Source organism: Leguminivora glycinivorella, chromosome 8 (assembly GCF_023078275.1).
Source record: "Leguminivora glycinivorella isolate SPB_JAAS2020 chromosome 8, LegGlyc_1.1, whole genome shotgun sequence".
Classification (NCBI taxonomy): Eukaryota; Metazoa; Arthropoda; class Insecta; order Lepidoptera; family Tortricidae; genus Leguminivora; species Leguminivora glycinivorella.
The window spans coordinates 16,855,954-16,874,310 of NC_062978.1; the positions used below are offsets into that span (position 1 = coordinate 16,855,954).

General features: G+C 36.1%; 1 protein-coding gene across 1 annotated transcript; it reads left to right on the plus strand.

The window, feature by feature from the left end:
- Window positions 1–237: 237 nt before the first annotated feature.
- Window positions 238–3,735, plus strand: LOC125229086. Its single transcript, XM_048133863.1, has 5 exons — window positions 238–567; window positions 688–859; window positions 1,685–1,779; window positions 2,438–3,006; window positions 3,696–3,735. Exons 1-5 carry the CDS (start codon window positions 238–240, stop codon window positions 3,733–3,735), a joined length of 1,206 nt encoding a protein of 401 aa, XP_047989820.1.
- The last annotated feature ends 14,622 nt before the right edge of the window (window positions 3,736–18,357 follow it).

Genomic DNA, 18,357 nt, shown 5'->3' on the forward strand with positions numbered 1-18,357 from the left:
TATTTTTTTTTTCATTCCAACCCCAACGTGTGATATATTGTTGGATAGGTATTTAAAAATGAATAAGGGTTTACTAAGGTCGTTTTTTGATAATATTAATATTTTCGGGGTGTAAGGGGGCCCAAACAACGTCTTTCGGGCTTCAAGTCATCCTCACCTGCTCGCGGTGCACCCTGCTAAACAACGAACGAGGCTCTGACGACCCACCAACCCGCACTGGACCAGCGTGGTGGGCTTATGGTCCAAATCCCCCTCATGATTGACGACTCCCCGTTACAGCCCCGAGTGCCCGGCAAAAGGGGTGCTAAGAATCCCCGGGCGGAGATTTCCCCAAAAAATAATATAACGACCCAAGCAAGGAAAACGGATTCTGAAATGCTTAATGTTTTAACCTACAATGTTCGCACTTTAAAGAACGAAGAGCGGCTCATAGAACTAGAACATGCATTGAAGGAAGTTAAGTGGGACGTTGTAGGTTTGTCTGAAGTTCGTCGAGATGGCGAACAAATAATAGAGCGCGAAGACAATGTATTCTACCACTTCGGAACAGCCGGCGGACTGTACGGGGTAGGTTTTCTCGTTAAAAAGAGGTGGAAGAACAACATTGTTGAATTCATAGGTTATTCCGAGAGGGTAGCTGTGCTGAAATTAAGTTTATCCCAAACTCACACTCTGACTTTAATCCAGGTCTACGCACCAACATCTTCCCATAGCGATGACGAGATAGAAGAGTATTACGACCTTCTGAACAAAGCTTGCGACGAGAACCGAGGAACATGGACCATGGTTCTCGGCGATTTCAACGCCAAAGTCGGAATCAGGACTGAACTGGATAACGCTGACATAGTTGGACCACACGGTATTGGTAGCAGAAACGAACGTGGTGATCGGCTTATCCAGTTTGCCTTCGGACAAAGCATGAACATTAGTAATACCTTCTTTCTCAAAAAATCTCAACGCCGCTGGACCTGGATTGCACCGAACAGAAATGTCAAAAACGAAATAGATTACATTATTTCCTCCGATAAGAGTTTAATAACGGACATATCTGTTATAAACCAATTCAAATTTAGTTCTGACCACAGACCGTTAAGAGCAAAATTAAAATTAAATTTTAAAATTCATCGCAAACGACTGTTCCTTAAAAATATAAAACGATTAAACCTAGACACGCTCATTTCTAACCACGATCAGTTCAACCTAGAGTTAAGAAATAGTTTTGAAGCCTTTAATAATATCACAAGTAACCATCCTGATGTCCAATTACAATACGACTCCATAATAAATAGTATTAAATCAGCTAGCATTAAAATAAAACCACAACGAACAAATAATAATAAATTAACAAAGGTCACATTACAGTTAATAGAAAACAGAGAACGATACAAAGGCAATAGGGAACAATACAATACTTTAGACAGACAAGTAAAAAGAAGTATCCGGCGCGATGTACGCAATTTCAATACCAAACTCGTTGAAATAGCATTAACGACACACTCTTCTCTCCGAACAGCCAAGCAAGGTGTAAACAAAGGAAAAACGTGGATAACCAGCCTTACAGATGAAAATGGGAAAAAATGCAGCAATAGGGACCAAATTACAGACATATGCACTAAATATTATGAAAAACTTTATAGTTCTGACACTTTGAGACCACCCTTAAATTATAACCATCCCTGTCCAGATAACATCCTCCCTATAACCGGTTCGGAAATCAACGCCGCTCTCAAGAGCATGAAATACCAGAAAAGCCCTGGGGATGACGGTGTTACAACCGAGGCACTTAAAACAGGAAAAACTACTTTGTTACCACATTTAACGAACTTTTTTAATTCAATTTTGACCAGTGGTAAAATCCCTCATAAATTGTGCCACTCAAATATAGTACTTCTGCACAAGAAGGGCTGTAAGTCAGATATAAACAATTACAGGCCCATAAGTTTAACCTCTCATATTTATAAACTGTTTATAAAGGTAATAGAAAATAGAATCGCACCATTGCTGGATAAACACCAACCACCCGAGCAAGCTGGATTTCGGCCTAGTTTCTCCACAACAGACCACCTCCATACATTAAATCAGTTAATAGAAAAGTCTAACGAGTTCAACGTACCTCTATATCTTGCTTTCGTAGATTATAGCAAAGCATTCGACAGCGTTAAACACTCCGCTATATTTTCCGCCATGCAGAATCAGGGTATAGATCCCAAATATGTTGAGCTCGTTACGACAATTTATAGTAACAGTACAGCCAGCATTAAATTACACACACCTGGTCCTAGATTTACAATAGATAAAGGCGTTAAACAAGGAGATCCTCTGTCTCCTAAACTGTTCACCAGTTGCCTAGAGGAGATATTTAAAAAGCTGGCGGTCTCGTGGGAGGAGTTGGGCATTGTTGTCGGTAACAAAAGGCTAACTAACCTACGTTTTGCAGACGATATTGTCCTTTTCTCCCACACGGCACCTCAACTACAACGCATGCATGCTACAAGATCTCAGCACTGCGAGCCTTGAAGTTGGACTCACAATGAATAGAGCGAAAACCAAGTTGATGACTAACGGAGCAAAAGATGGGGTCACGGTAGATGGGCAGGATATACAATATGTCGATGAGTACATTTACTTGGGCCAGATAGCATCCTTCGAAAACAGGCAAACTCTAGAAGTCAATAGACGCATCGAAAACGCCTGGAAGAGCTTCTGGTCCATGAAAGCGCTATTGAAGGGTGACCTTCCCCTGTGTCTCAAGCGCAAACTCATTGACATGTGTATCCTGCCTATCCTAACCTATGGTGCTCAAACGTGGTCATTAACGGAGGCTTTAAAGTCCAAACTCAAGGTTTGTCAGCGGGCGATGGAGCGCAGTATACTGGGTGTTCGCAGAACTGATCGAATCAGAAACACGGAACTGCGCTCCAGAACTCGAGTAGTAGATGTAGGTGCCAAGACCGCTAAGCTTAAGTGGGACTGGGCTGGACACGTCTGCCGCATGCATCCTGAAAGGTGGGCTAAAATGGTTACCGAATGGGACCCACGGACTACGATAGACGGTGTAGGTAGAGGTACAGGCAGACCAAAAAGGAGATGGTGCGACGACCTGGAAAAATGTTATCCCAACTGGTGGGGAAATGCAAGTGATAGGGTCGAGTGGAGGAAGAGAGGGGAGGCCTTTGCCCAGCAGTGGGACACTAACGCAGGCTAGAAAAAAAAAAAAAATTTTCGGAAATAATCGCTCCGAAAGGAAAAAAAAGTTCGTCCCCCCCTCTAACTTTTGAACCATATGTTCAAAAAATATGAAAAAAATCACAAAAGTAGAACTTTATAAAGACTTTCTAGGAAAATTATTTTGAACTTGATAGGTTCAGTAGTTTTTGAGAAAAATACGGAAAGCTACGGAACCCTACACTGAGCGTTTTTTACACACTAGTGCGAGAAGTACTGAAAAACGTCGTACGATACACGCGCGAAAAGGAAATTCGTAACTCGCGTCATTTAAAATACTCCCTTCGGTCGTGTTTTAATTTATCGCCACTCGTTTCGTGTTTGAGCGACAACGATAATATCGTAAGCGTTTGTGCATTTGACTACGCACCCAGGGAGGAGAATGGGGCCAAAATTTGTATGAAAATGCTATTTCTCGCGTCCCCTTTCATGTTAAGAGTCCTCATGTGACTTGCACTTTACGCGTATAGGGCCCCGCCCGAGGTGTCGAATAATAGCTTCTTGGAGTGATTGATTAATGACAGCTCGCCGAAAACAGGTCGGCTACCTAATTAAAATAAATACTAGAGATAGCGAGCATGGACTTGTGTACTCAGTTACTGGCTATTCAATTGTATTATCCTTTTAATAAACTACTATTATTATATACACCGTGTTCTTATTGATTTCCGTTAACTTCGGCATATAGTTAGGTTCATTATAGGAAACAGAATGGCATAGTTAATTTTCTTAAATTCGTGTTTTTTTCTATACCTATTTTAAGGATGTCAGTATCCATTGAAGAAATGTCACTCAACTCAGCCGGTTCACAGCCTATGAACCAATAAACCTGTATATCACTTTCTGTTAAATTCGCAAAAATAGATTTTTCATTATTTTCATACATAATAAGTTAATTAATCAGTGTCAGAAACCCTTAAGAATAACATTCAAGTTAGTGTCAAGTAATTGACGGTACATGTCAAAACAAATAACATTCATTCATTTATTCAATATGGCAGCCTTGTGGGCCTTTGCTAATGACAAGTGTATTACATAGATATAAAAAACACCGATGTGTGCATGTAAGTGATTAGGCCTTCACGTTGCACTGGAGGATAGCTGGAGCAGCAGTACAAAGCAAGATGGCGGCCGGGACCACGAACTGCCGAGTGATGTCCGTAGAATTGGATATTCGCATCTCCTAACGAATTCTTCATCAACTGCACCCTTTGCGTAGGCTAATCGAATTTAACGGAAACCAAAAAAAACACGATGTACTTACATAGTGACTACTACCATCGCCAGGGCATAAAGCTACATGACAATGTAAAGTATAACTCAACTTTCAGACAAAAAAACTAAATCTAAATCGGTTCATCCGTTCGGGAGCTACGATGCCACAGACAGACACACACACAGACAGACAGGCAAACAGACAGACAGACAGACAGACAGACAGACTGACAGACAAGTCAAACTTATAACACCCCGTCGTTTTTGCGTCGGGGGTTAATGACGTGTACAATTACAGTGCTCCAAGAGTGCAAGTTCCATAAAGTTTTCAAAAACTTGAAAAATTTTTTGGATTGGATATTTTACAAATAAAAAAAATGTCAGACTACTTTTTCAACTTTACTTACACATCTGTAGTTACTGCACAACGATTCCTAAGAATAGCGACGTAGGCATCAGTTTTACCAAAGAGGATCGAGTATTATAGAGAGTTACTGTCAAAGTAAAATGTGTAATCACAGTGCATAGACTGCCATATCTCGACACGGGTTTGAAACTTTTGAACCTCAGTTTTGACAATTTAGCCCATATTCTTAGCTTGATATGTGTCAAAATGTCAAATATTAATATTAACGCCATCTAGCCGAGAGTCCCCCATAGGTGTAACGCCATCTAGCCCACCGTACCTTTTTCTCTATGGTTCCGAGGTACGTTTTTTTCTTAGACTTTATCTGTCTATAAGGAGTTACATATATTATGTCTTCGATTTTACAAAAGCTACACACTACCAATTTCTGACTTACCAAATTACTCTTACAGCGGAGACTAGGTTGTTCCGTATTACTGGGTACTGATTTATTGGGGTAGTTCCGGTCTTGCTGATGGCACTTACACATTTAAACACGTTAGAACATTTATAACAAGCACACTATTAAACATACATAAATATAGTGACTTTTGTTAGACATCGCCGCGATTTCAGTGTACGCTGGTTCGATTCCCGCCTCGGACGCTTCATTATCATCATATATTTATACTTTTCGATTTTATTGTTCGTTTTTTTATCTCATAACTGTCCCATACTTTATACTTTATTCACTGCACTACTTTTTATTAATATTTTTTGCGCTCCTTATTTAAATTCATTAGAATTATTCAATGGTTTCCAGATAGTTTCTGGAGTAATATTGATAATAAAATAGCTGACATTCCGAGCTTACGTAAACAATGACGCGAATGACATTTGTCATTTATGTCTATTGGCTATTGGAGTTGGAGGTTTCATTTGATTACAAAGAGAGCATTTTGCTGAAACCAAAGACATATATATAACAAACCAAAAACTCTATCCTCTTTGCTGAAACTTACGAAGCAAGAATTTTATATATATCTCTGGATTGTGCGTGCCGACCAATGAGTTGAAGCCAGGTTCATTCACCTTTACTCCTATGTTCTATCTCATTCCAACACTGTGATGTATTGCCAGATAAGTTAATAAAAAAAACGTATAAAACATTCTTCAATCAAATTGACTTACTTTTCTTTGTATTATACAAAAAAAAACTCAATCAAAAACCTTATTTCTCCGGTATTTACCTCCTGCGTACTATGGGAACACTAATAATAAAAAAATATGCCCGATATGTCAGAATTGTCAAAATTCATTCACCGATTCAGAGATTTATTTTGCAAAATAAACGTTTTTCGACGATTTACTTAAGTTCTGAGCTATGTATTGCATAGTGAACCATTGTGGAAGTAAATGGAAACCGAAATCCGACGTAAAATTTCACAAGTAAGTACTTATTTTACCAAAATGTTCATAAACCTCACTGGCAATAAATTTTCTTCTATTTTGCTTGTAATCTTGGTTAGTTCTTATCATTATATTGGTTTCATTGTCTCAAATTATATCAAAATTCCCACGAATAGGTTTAGAACGATAAATATGACCTTTAAAGAAAAATAATGCTATGTGTGGTTTTACGACTAGGGTGACCAATCTTTTTTCTTGCATGGTATTTACTCTTATTGAATGGAGCTAAATCTATCAACTTGGTACGGTTTCTATGTTCATAGTTCATATCACAGTATAATAGTACCAACTTTATATAATTTATGTCTTTACAATTAACATGAATAATATTAAACTTTTCAGTGTTCCAAAAGATGAAGGAAGGAGGCAGCATTGGCTGTTGGCTGTCGATTGTACCGATAAAAGGAAATGTTTCAGAGCGTTCGACAATTTGCAGATTTGCACTTTAAGCCTGAAGATTATGACACAGAAAGAAATTTTAAAAATCAGTCCAGTAACGACGGATATATCGTGGCCTAAACATTAAATTGAGATACATATATACATGCGAAGAGAATTGAAATACGTACGAATTGAGAACCACCTTCCTTGAGATTTGGGGCGGCGCTTAAAAATAAAGATACTGTTTTAAAACGTCCTAGTATTTCATTATTTTCCCATTGACAAATACTTCCCTTATATTTTTGTGGCTATTCCCACTAGTTACCACCAAGTTTTTACCTGTCCTAACTACTGGGATTTCCCCACATTGTTAATTACCACACCGGGGTTGATAGCTACTGGGATTAGTTTTCCCAGTAGTTACTACCAAAATATTATTGTGATGACCAAAACACTAAAATATATATTCCATTGCATGCTTTAATAAACACAGGTGTCAGTTAGTAAAAGACAAATACTTATGTAACTCCGTATAGACAGATAGTCTATGAAAAAACTTACCTCAAAACCATACAGAAAAAGGTACGGTGAGCTAGATGGCGATACACCTTTGGGGTAGGTCTAGGTACGCTCAGATAGATGGCGCTAATATTAATATTTGACATTTTAACACATATCAATATCATATCAAGCTGAGAATATTCTCAAAACGGAGGTTCAAAGGTTTTAAGCCTGTGTCGAGAGATGTAATACGTCAAATTCCGCGGGATATCCCTAATGTATGCTTAATCATGGACACCCTAAAGAAAGAGATGCAAGACCGGCGTGACGTAATTCAAGGTCAAATTTTCTGGCTTCAAAGTAATGTTCGGCGTGCAACATCCATGTATATAAGATTCTTGTTACGAAGTATAATATTACGAAGATATGACGGAAGATACATTTTCAAATACCTGGTTTTAGACCTCTCTCATATCATATACTTATTATGGAGTTGTAAATACGGATGTAGCGAGTCAGCACAGGCATCATGACGTGGGGTATTCAAATAATGTGAATCTGGTCACATAAAATAAAACAATTTAATCTACATAACGCAAATCGCGTCACGTTAAAATATGTAATTTGGTTTTGCTCAAACCCCTCAAACCTAATGAGTAATGTAATGTAATGAGCAAGATTCAATTTTTTTTTTTCAATATTCGACATTAGGTAAGCCAGTTGCATTTAAACCTCCGCAAACCTCTTAAAACCGCTATAAATTAAATGTACTAAATGTCACGCGTCAAAAGTCCGGACAATGTCAAATAAATATTTGTTGTGATTGTATTAAATGTATTCATATTTTACGCAATGTATTTAAGACGTATGTGATATTAGGAAAAAAAATAGTAAACCATCAAACATAGAATGGTTTACTATTACACATCTGGAAATGTCAAAGTGGTGAGAAATATATTAGTCGATTATGGTTCTGTGGTTGCAGTTTCGCCACACGAATACATGAAGGAGTACATAGATAAGTGTCCAAAAGACATGGAAGATGCCAAACTAGGCTGGGTTGCCGAAACATTTCTAGGCATTCAGAAGCACGGTCAGTTTCTAAAAGAGATAGCTTTTCACTTGCGCGAGGAAGTTTGCGATGAAGATATAGACTTTTTCTTGATTGTGTTTCATGCTATAATCTTCCAAATCAAACCTAAAGATGTACATCTTCTGTACAAATGTTTGTTTAATTTAAGCAAGCCTTTGTTGGATATATTTACTTCCTTCTTGAGCAACGACGAAGTGTTTACTTTCTTAACACATGTGGCTCAAGACTATTATGATGCAAATTACATTACAGAAAAGATTATAAATCCTTTATATGTGTGGCAACCTTTCATTATTGAAATGGCTAACTCTTATGCTGAATATGTTAAAAAAATGGAAACTCGTAGGGTTAAGCCACCAACTGTGCCAGTACCACCTAGCATGTGGAATAGAAAAGGAGCAGGAGCCACTCATGCAACTCGCCCTGTACCGTCACCTTCATCGCCAGTGTCGTTACCTCAACTATCCAAACCGAAGCCAAAACGAATTGTATCCAGACATGAAATAGATGAAAAATTGAAAAAAAGTTTTGTCAAAAATAAGCAGAAGGCCAACCAGTTATTAAACGAAGTTAAAAATATAGAGTGTAATTACGCTTTAATCAAATCTGACGCATATTATCAAAAAATTGATAATATTAAAGAAGAAATAAAAAACTCAACAAAACCGTTACCGAAAATACACAGCACTTACTCCATGAAAAAAACATGTCAACCAGTTAAAGACACTGCGTCTACCATCAAGCGAATGAATAAAAGAATTCAATTAGCTGAACAAGAAGAAGTTCAGTGGTTCATAAATGTTATGAATTGTAGAAATACCGCAAAAATAGAGGAATTACAAGAATTTCACCGTCAAGAGAGCGAAAGAGAACGATTACTTGACATAGAAAAGAAGCATTTAATGGGACAAATTTCATATGAAGAAGCATTATTGGCGAAGAAAGGAGTTGTTGCTGAGAATAAAAAGAAATATGAACAGTTTATGAAAGAAAAGGAAATGTGGAATGAAGAAATAGATAATTGGAGAAAAAACGAAATGAAAAAAAATCGCAAACAAATGGAAAAATTGTCTGTCTTAGAATTAAATGTTTTAAAAGCCAAACACAATGTTACTATGAAAAATAAAGAAGAGGCCGAACATTTTAAGAAAGAAAATCAAATGTTGTTAGAAAAAGCTTTAAAAGATAAACAAGATGAATTGGACCGCAGAGTTAAAATGATAAAGGAGTTCAAAATTCTCGCCATTATAGCAAAGAAAGCAAGAGTACCTAAAATTATAGATTTGACTGAAACATCTGGCTTAGGTTTACTGTGTGAGATGTCAATGGCAGAACTTCAAGAGAGAATAAATGCAATGAAAATAGGTTTACATGATGAACTGGAACGAAAAAGGATGACTATCAAAGGGGTGAACGAAGAGAAAAAGAAGAGTTAAAGGAAACAAAAAAGGCCATCGAATCGTACATGAACGAAAAAGCTACACTAAGGAAACAATTGAAAGCTAACACTTCTAGCACTAAAAATGCCTCTTCAAAAGAAATAGACGATTTGAAGAAAATTTTAATGGAAAAACGAAAATTAAGAATGAAAATATCTGAGTAACGTTTGTATGCGTGCATTAAGGTATGTGTGAGGTGAAATTATTTTCATAATAATTTAATTCTCATGGATTTAGAAATTATTTCTTATTCTTATATAATACGAACGTAAACTATATTTAATTTATAACAAGTTCAGGTATCCAGTTCAAAAATACAATTAAAGCGATGTTTACGTACTTTTTTCAATAAATACTTACCTATCTTATTATTATTATTATATATCTCTGTTGCTGGCAGGCTGCGCAGGATCCGGACAGGTGCGATCTCTCGTTTCGGAGGCCAAGATTCACTTTGGATCACTGAGCCAAATTAGTTAGTCATATATCTCTGTTAATAACTTTGTTTGATTGACACCTAAAAGTATATTTATAAGGGTATATTTCTAATGGAACAAAGTCAATCACTTACCTATGATTACAACTGTAGTGAGGAAAGGGTTTCCTTCGTATTTTTCCGGAAACGCTCGTATTTGTCATGCTAGTTCAGTCAATGTCAGTACATCTTGTACTGAGACTGACTGAAATAGCATGACACATTCGTACGTTTCCATAACAATACGAAGGCAAATCTTTTCGGACTACATCTGTACAGTTCTTCTATAAATATATTAATATTAGTGTTCGTTGAAATAGTAAACATATTATATCCACAGGATCGAAAATGGGCACTGGACTAAAGGGAAACATAACACTATGCTATATAATAGGTACGCCACTTGCTCTACATATGCTCGTACAAGAATCACAAATGTGATAAGGTACAGCGGGGCAAATCTCGACTGGGGGCAAATGTAACTGGTAAATTTTTCCATGTTTTAGCATGTTTGCATAAATAGAGTGTCGGTATGGTAGGCGTGTTCAGTGGATACATGTAGAACTCAACATCATAGTGTAATAATGGAAAAAATGGATTAGTTCCAATTTCCCCCCAGTCCCCCGAGATTTGTCCCGCTGTACCTTATGCTAAAATTATTGTCCAGTACTGCCCTTCCATCACAACTTGCCTTGTTACGCGCGAGTCCATACGATGTATCTACTCGCGCGCGACAAGGCAAGTTGTGCTAAAGGGTCTGTATGACCTCCCCAAGAAAAAGGAATTTGTAGATCTGCGAGGTAATGCGTCTTTTATCATTTATGTCACAAATTTTCTAGCGATTTTAGGAACTGTTCAATGTTGGGTTTCATGCGTTTTCGTTATCGTTAACATTTACATTTTAATATATAAAAAATAGTCTAGGTGCATAGCAGAACGCAAGAACTCCATACAAGAAATGATCTTAAATGAAACAGGGCACCTAAGGGCATCGGCTTAATAAAGTTGATTACTCTCTTCGTATTAGCATATAGTGCTTTGAGATGGAGATGTCCTGTAATAAATTTACAGTTCCCGGTAGATTTAAACACAACTAGAGTTGACTCACATTGGCAATACACTAAGATATGTAGTTACTTTCGTTTTTCATATTCGTTTCATATATCTTTTGTACGTTTGAGAAACCGTTTATATTTATAATGATAAATTAAAAGTGGAATAATTGGCTGTCTTGGTTAAGACTTTAACCACAATCTCTTTTATCTGAGACAGTGATTTTATTCTTCTTTGAATTTATTTCTAAGCTTAACCCCTCGAACGCATCCCGTATCGGTCTTTATTAAATATCATCGCATGTCGCCTAATATCATCGTTTGCAGAAGTTTCTGCTTGATAAAATATCAACTCATCACCAGGCATCATGCTGTGTTCATCACCGGACAAAGCATGTCATGACTTTAGAGAGCTGTGGCCCGTTTCTCGTAAGGTAAAAACCTTGTATTACAAGTGTGTTTCCATGACAACCCATACGATTTGACAGTTCGCGCACTTGTAATACAAGGCTTGTACCTTTCGAGAAATGGGCCCCTGGGGTCCATTTCTCAAAACTGAAAGTTACAAGTTACAAGCGGAAATTTCTTTCCAACTTGTCATATTAGATATTTACAACCCCTTGTAAATTGTAACTTGAAGCTTCGAGAAATGGGCCCCTGCATGCGTTCTTCAAGTCCAATAAAGAAGTGGTTCTTATACAGAGGGTCTGCAACATGAATAACTCTACACGTGTAAAAATGGTAGTAGCAAGAGTAATGGTGTCTCCGGGCGGGCACCGATGGATGCGCAAACGCGCGCGAATTGGTTGCCGCGCTTAATTAGCGGGAGTAATGAAATACCTAATAGTAATCGGGATTTATGCCTCAGCACTAACACTATGCCTGGAGGTTTGTTCCGTTCGCTTACCAAGCAAGCAGGTTTAATTAAACCACTAAGAGAGCGTTTAGAATACGCGTAGTGTTTCAGATCTAGAAACTAGAGAGACACTGGTTGGCATGAGAGTTTTATTCGCTGAGCTGTAAGTGCTGTAACATAAACAATGACCTGATATATGAGTCCGATGCCTTTGATGCACATTTCATTACCAACATAATATATTATCATGTAAGTCTATAACGTATTCAAAGTGTAATTTTACGTAGAGTTCAATTTTTGCAGCCAACTTCTTAAACTTTAAATTCATTTGATTGTAATTATTGTCACATGACTTGTGTTTCAAAATAAAGTCCAATAAACAATCAGCTTAGTCGTTTTACATTACAAATAATATGCACTGAGGCACTGTCCGGCGGATTGTTGACAATGAATAAACAATAAATCTCTTTTGTGATGTAAATTTAAAACTTGGTGAGCGCCTTGTTGCTCAAAACTATTACATCTACCGGTATTGACGACGCACGACTTTCGAATCCCGATCACTATTGTGGTTTACTATATTACTCTTGTTACTCTCTGAGAAGCCGCTTGGGCGTATAATAGCTCTATAAGTTACCTGAATCGATATTACACTACAAAATAACGTGACAATGCGTTCAGAATCCCAAATATCTAGTCAATATAATTCGGATTAGGGCAATAAATGAGATGGGTTCGACCGTTCATTTGTATCGGCATATAATTTAAATTCTTTAACGCCAATGTTCAAGATTACTCGGCGAGATACAGCCGGGCGCCCGTGTCGCAGCGACAACCACTGAATAAATTTATATTTCCGACCGACAGCCGAACAGACTCTGGGACTTCTCTCTTTGTAGATAATTCCACCGGTAACGTTGAATGACTCTATTAACAGCTTCCCTTTTTGGGATAAATTTCGACGTTAGGCGCTGTCACAACTTGCTGTATCTATAGTGCTGGCGTTTTTAGAGCAGCTTGTTGCTCAGGTGATTATTGTTAGCATGTAGAATTGTGGAGACTTTCGTTTATGTAAGCTGATATGCTGTATTTTTTGAGAAATACTCGGTGAAAAAAGAAGTTATGTTTTGGGGCTAAATAGCAATGGTGAGGTATTTAGGTATTACTTGTTATAGAAAAAGATAGTTTCTATTTAAATAATTAATTTACTGTTTTAATAATTTTAAGTTTTTTCCTACAATAGTTTTTTGTTACCCTCTTTACTACTCGCACTCTCTTGTTACCCTGCGTTTAAGGACAATACCTATACGTTACAAGTCTATTTTCTTAATTCAATTTCAATGATAAAATAATAACAAAAATGGAAGGTATGTTAATTTATTGTATTTCTTTATTCTACCAAATTAAATTTGACCAATAAAAATATTTAACATCCGGCAGCCATTGAACAAAATCCAGCACTATGAATCGGAGAGGTCGTCCCAAGATTGGCCCGATAAAGGTAAAATGTCAATAACCACCTAATTGGGAGAGAACACTCGGCCACAATCACGCCGTCCGTCCGACCGAAACAAATAAATATTGTAACACGTACGAGATAATTCCACCGATAACTTAATGTGCTTACATTTCGAATGTGCTCATGGTTTTATGGGAAACTAAGATAGATTCTTTCCCTGTGATTTGTCCGGCTTTTAATGGGATGGTTTTATAGAGCCGGTTTGTCACTTAACGGGTTCACGGCGGGTCGTAAATTATACGGTAACGACTCAATTGTTTCACATAACCGCGCCTTAAGTAGGCGCGAAAAGTTAATGCCTGTCAATTAGAGATAAACATTCAAATTAGACTAATATATTTGACACAATCCGTGTCAACCAATGCTGATTTGACTTTATCTATTCAAGTCTTTTGCTTTTAGACTTTACAAATCAACTTATCAATCGGAATATTTTTTTTATACTACGTCGGTGGCAAACAAGCATACGGTCCGCCTGATAGAAGGCGGTCACTGTAACCTATGGAATCCTGCAACTTAAGGATTGTCACATGCGCGTTGCGAACTCATTATAGAAATTATCAAAATAATATCAATATAATATTTTTAATCTGTTGAAAAATTTTAGTTACAAATAGAGATGGGCGGCGGGAAAATACCCGGGGTAGATATCGGGTATTTACCGGGTATTTACCCAATCTACCCGATATTTACCTTTTCTACCCTAATGGGTGGGTATAAATAAATATTGTAATAAAATGGGTCATAAATTGAATTTAATCGTGAAAAAATGTTTTCTTGGTATTGTATAATATATTTATATTTTATTAATATAGTTCTATAAACATATATCGAAGTATTCGTATTGAATAAGGAATTTGTTAAATATCATTGACATGCTTGTGTGTTTGTTACCAACGGCTGAATCGATGGGGATGAAATTTTGTGTGCTTATTATAGTTCCTCTCAAGTAACAATTTGTGGTCATATAGTGGTCGAGGACACCAAATTAAATCACACTAAATGGTCCTATAAATAGTCTATATTGGTACTGTAGAGCCGATTTGGCGCAATTATGTAGCCATTTAGTGATATAATAGGCCTATAGCAGTATCATCCGTGACGTTTAAGGTCTATAATGGTGATGTAATGATGACTATTGTGCTAATTTGTTGACATAGAGGACACAGTAACGCTATTATAGTATCAATTTATGCTATAGTAGCATTTGAGATTCCGTTATACAGGTTATTTTGTTCTATATTAGCAGTCCGTCCCTTTTAATGCGAAATTTCTAAAATAATTTAATGTGTGTAATATTTAACAAAACCTGTTCTAAACGAGGAACTTAATGAAAAGTGGCGTGTGAACTTGAGAAGTTTAGTGTCAATTAACATAATTTGGATTTCGTATACTTCCATCATTACCGCAAAAAGGTATGAGATGGAAATTTTACCGTTAAAAGAATATTAGTTTAATGGAGTATTTTAAATGCGCCCTCGATTTATACATGTTTTGAATAAAATAAATAAATATAATTTAATACAATAAAATTATTGGCACCATAGTTTCTACTATGGATCCAAGAAGTAAAACATACGCTTTTATAGTTCGACTATATCACTTATCATACGCATTCACTGCCATAAGCCCGCCATCGTGAATTCAATTAGGGTTGCCTGAGAATTTAACTATGATCCAGTTTAACTTATAAGTTCTTTATATAGAAAACAATACTTGTTTTCAATGTTTTACTATAGAAAGATCTTTTAAACAGTATTAATAAATGTTGTTTTCTTTTTAGTATGACAAATCTAAACTACAATTGGTCGCTATGTGTATTTTTAAAGTTAATTTCTAGAAAAACACTGTACGGAACCAGATACCGCATCTTTGGCCTGATTTCATAATTACGATGTATAAACACCATAAAGCAGGCTTTTGAGGTCAAAATTATCATTTAAAAGTAATCATTTTCTACTCTTATATATCTGATTTGGTTTATAAAACATATAGTAAACTCAACTATAACACTATTGTGTTTTAAAAGAGATACTGAAACCATTATTCAACAGGTCTGTGATATAAAAGAGTCTTTGTGGCGTATACGGCGATGAGATATAAAAGGCATTGGAAAACGACTATAACCTTTTGAAAGCTAATGAAATAAAACTATGGAAACGGATTAAATCGCGTATAATGAATTTAAAATACATCCCATTTTAAATTCATTATACGCGATTTAATCCGTTTCCATAGTTTTATTTCATGAGTAACTATCGCGGTAACCTTTTCAAAGCTATATAAACGTATCCTGAAAACTTCATTATACAGCAAAATAGCTCTATAATGGTATTCATATCACTACTACAGTGTTAAATACTATAGCAGTGTTTTCCAAAGCCACTATATCCCAAAATAGTGGTATAGTTAGGTTTTAAATCTGTTAAAACACAACTACTAAAAATACTATAAGCGGCTTGTTGGGAACCTTAATAGCGCAAATTGATAGCATAACAGTGATTCCTAACACTATTATACAATAATATTGTTCTTTAGTAGGTTATTTGATCCTGTTATAGACCAGGCCTATAGTGGCTCTATAAAATGGTGATATAAACGTTTATATCACTTCCTAATAACACCTTTTAGCTGTATAATTCAACAACTATAGCGGCTTGCCGGGAACCTTAGTAGCGCAAATTGATTGCATAACAGTGATTTCAAACACCATTATACAGTAATATTGTTCTATAATAGTCATATTTGATCCTGTTATAGACCAGGCCTATAGAGGCTCTATAAAATGGTGATATAAATGTTTACATCACTTCCTAATAACACCTTTTAGCTCTATAACTCAACAACTATAGCGGCTTGTCGGGAACCTTAATAGCGCAAATTGATTGCATAGCAGTGATTCCTAACACTATTATACAATAATATAGACCTATAGTAGTCATATTTGATCCTGTTTATAGACCAGGCCTATAGCGGCTTTATAAAATGGTGATATAAACGTTTACATCACTTCCTAATAACACCTTTTAGCGGTATAAGCTTATAGAGCTAAAAGGTGTTACTGGAGGCTTTTATACGACAGGCGGTCACGCCGAAAACCTTTATACGACATCTATAGTAGCTTTTAGCGTCGAAAACAAAAATTATAACACTAAAATGTTACTTGTATATATATACGTTTGTTTGGTAAAGCCTACTATCTAGCCGAAGTCCAGTATCTAGCCGAAGTCACATAGAAGGCATTATTACAGTCCGAATTCAAAGCAAGTGTTAATTAAAATCACACATGGACGAGGCGCTTGTTTAGCTAAGTACAAACTAAAGTATAAGTATCCCATAAATAAAAATAAAAAAAAGTAACTGACCCGTCAAGTGACTTATTGCACCCTTTCAATACGGATGCACCTACCTGGCGTTTTGCAAAGCTGTGACCTTATTGGCTAATGAATTTGCATTTGTCTGTCCACCGTGTTTAAGTTACATAAGTTATTTGAATACTTAGTGGGCCTAAAACATCTGGGGAATACAACTTTTTAATTGAATGTGGTAAATTACACATGATATATTGGCATATTTAGAATTTCTGTTAACATTTTAATATTAGTTAGTCAAATATATATATTTATTTTAGTAGAAAAATATATTTCAGTCATGTAAATTAAGAATAATCTTTAATTTCATAGATTATTTTTTATACCCGCTCATTTGGGTAAATACGGGTAAATACCGGGTAGATTGGGTAGATATGGGTATTTTCCCGGTATTTACCCGTCAGCGCCCATCTCTAGTTACAAAACATGTGTTTAAGATGATTCTTATTATCCTTTATAATATAATATCGAAAATTAAACAAGGATGCTTTAGGTTTGACTTTAGATATTTGCACATTATCGTATTATCGTTAATTGGTAGATTTGTCTGAAAGCTGAGTTAGTCGCGAGTGTTCTTAGCCATGTTTCATGAAAATCGGTCTACTATGTCGCAGTCGGGGGTTTTTTCAAAATTTTAATCTTGTGGTTAGGTTATATGACGGCTGCTCGCTAATCACTTGCTGCTTTTCATGAAAAAAGATGCGCCGGAAGATTCAGCTCGATTCAATCTGGTCTATTGTAAGTCCTTTTTTATTATATCAATTATATGATTGCGATATTATCATAAACAAATAAAATTTATGACAGCTAAACAGCTAGAGGGACAGCTCCCTCTCAGTGTAGCAAGAGCTTTACCTTTTTAGCAGTTGCATGCGGAAAGGCTAAGTTTGAATGTCAGTGGGAACCAATAACCAATATCGATACACTTTTTACGCCCCGCAGATAATTTTACTGGCCTCTGTAAGGTTAGCGAGATTATAAAGAATTTATGTTATGATTGCTCAGCCAATTTGCATATAAATAATTTGTGAATTTTACGCGCCAATGATGTCATATCCTTTAGTGTTTCGTTAAGAAATGTGTGAAAACATTTAGAGAGGTAGCTTATGGTTGTTTTTACTCAATTTATTATTTTGCATTTAATGTAATCGAGTGTGTATTTTTTTGGATTTTTATTACTTTACTGTACACTGCCGTAATGATTATTGTCTGCGTTATTTTACACCTCAATTCTTGGAATTGTTAAAAAATCGTTTATAGCATAACTTGAAAGTTTCAAAGACCTCAAAACAAAGTTTAATATTTAATTAAATACTACTTTCTCTTGATAATATGACCGAAATATTAAAAAAAGTCAGTAAAAGTCTCCAAAGGTAAGATAAGTAACGAGTAACGACAAAGTGAACAGCACATC

What these genes read in the sequence shown, in the direction of transcription:
- LOC125229086 (XM_048133863.1), top strand. Translation starts at nt 238, where the DNA reads ATGGTCCAAATCCCCCTCATGATTGACGACTCCCCGTTACAGCCCCGA. An exon ending in CAGCCGGCGGACTGTACGGG is followed by an intron (nt 568 to 687) that starts GTAGGTTTTCTC and finishes ACTTTAATCCAG; the next exon opens with GTCTACGCACCAACATCTTC. An exon ending in TGACATAGTTGGACCACACG is followed by an intron (nt 860 to 1,684) that starts GTATTGGTAGCA and finishes ATCCCTGTCCAG; the next exon opens with ATAACATCCTCCCTATAACC.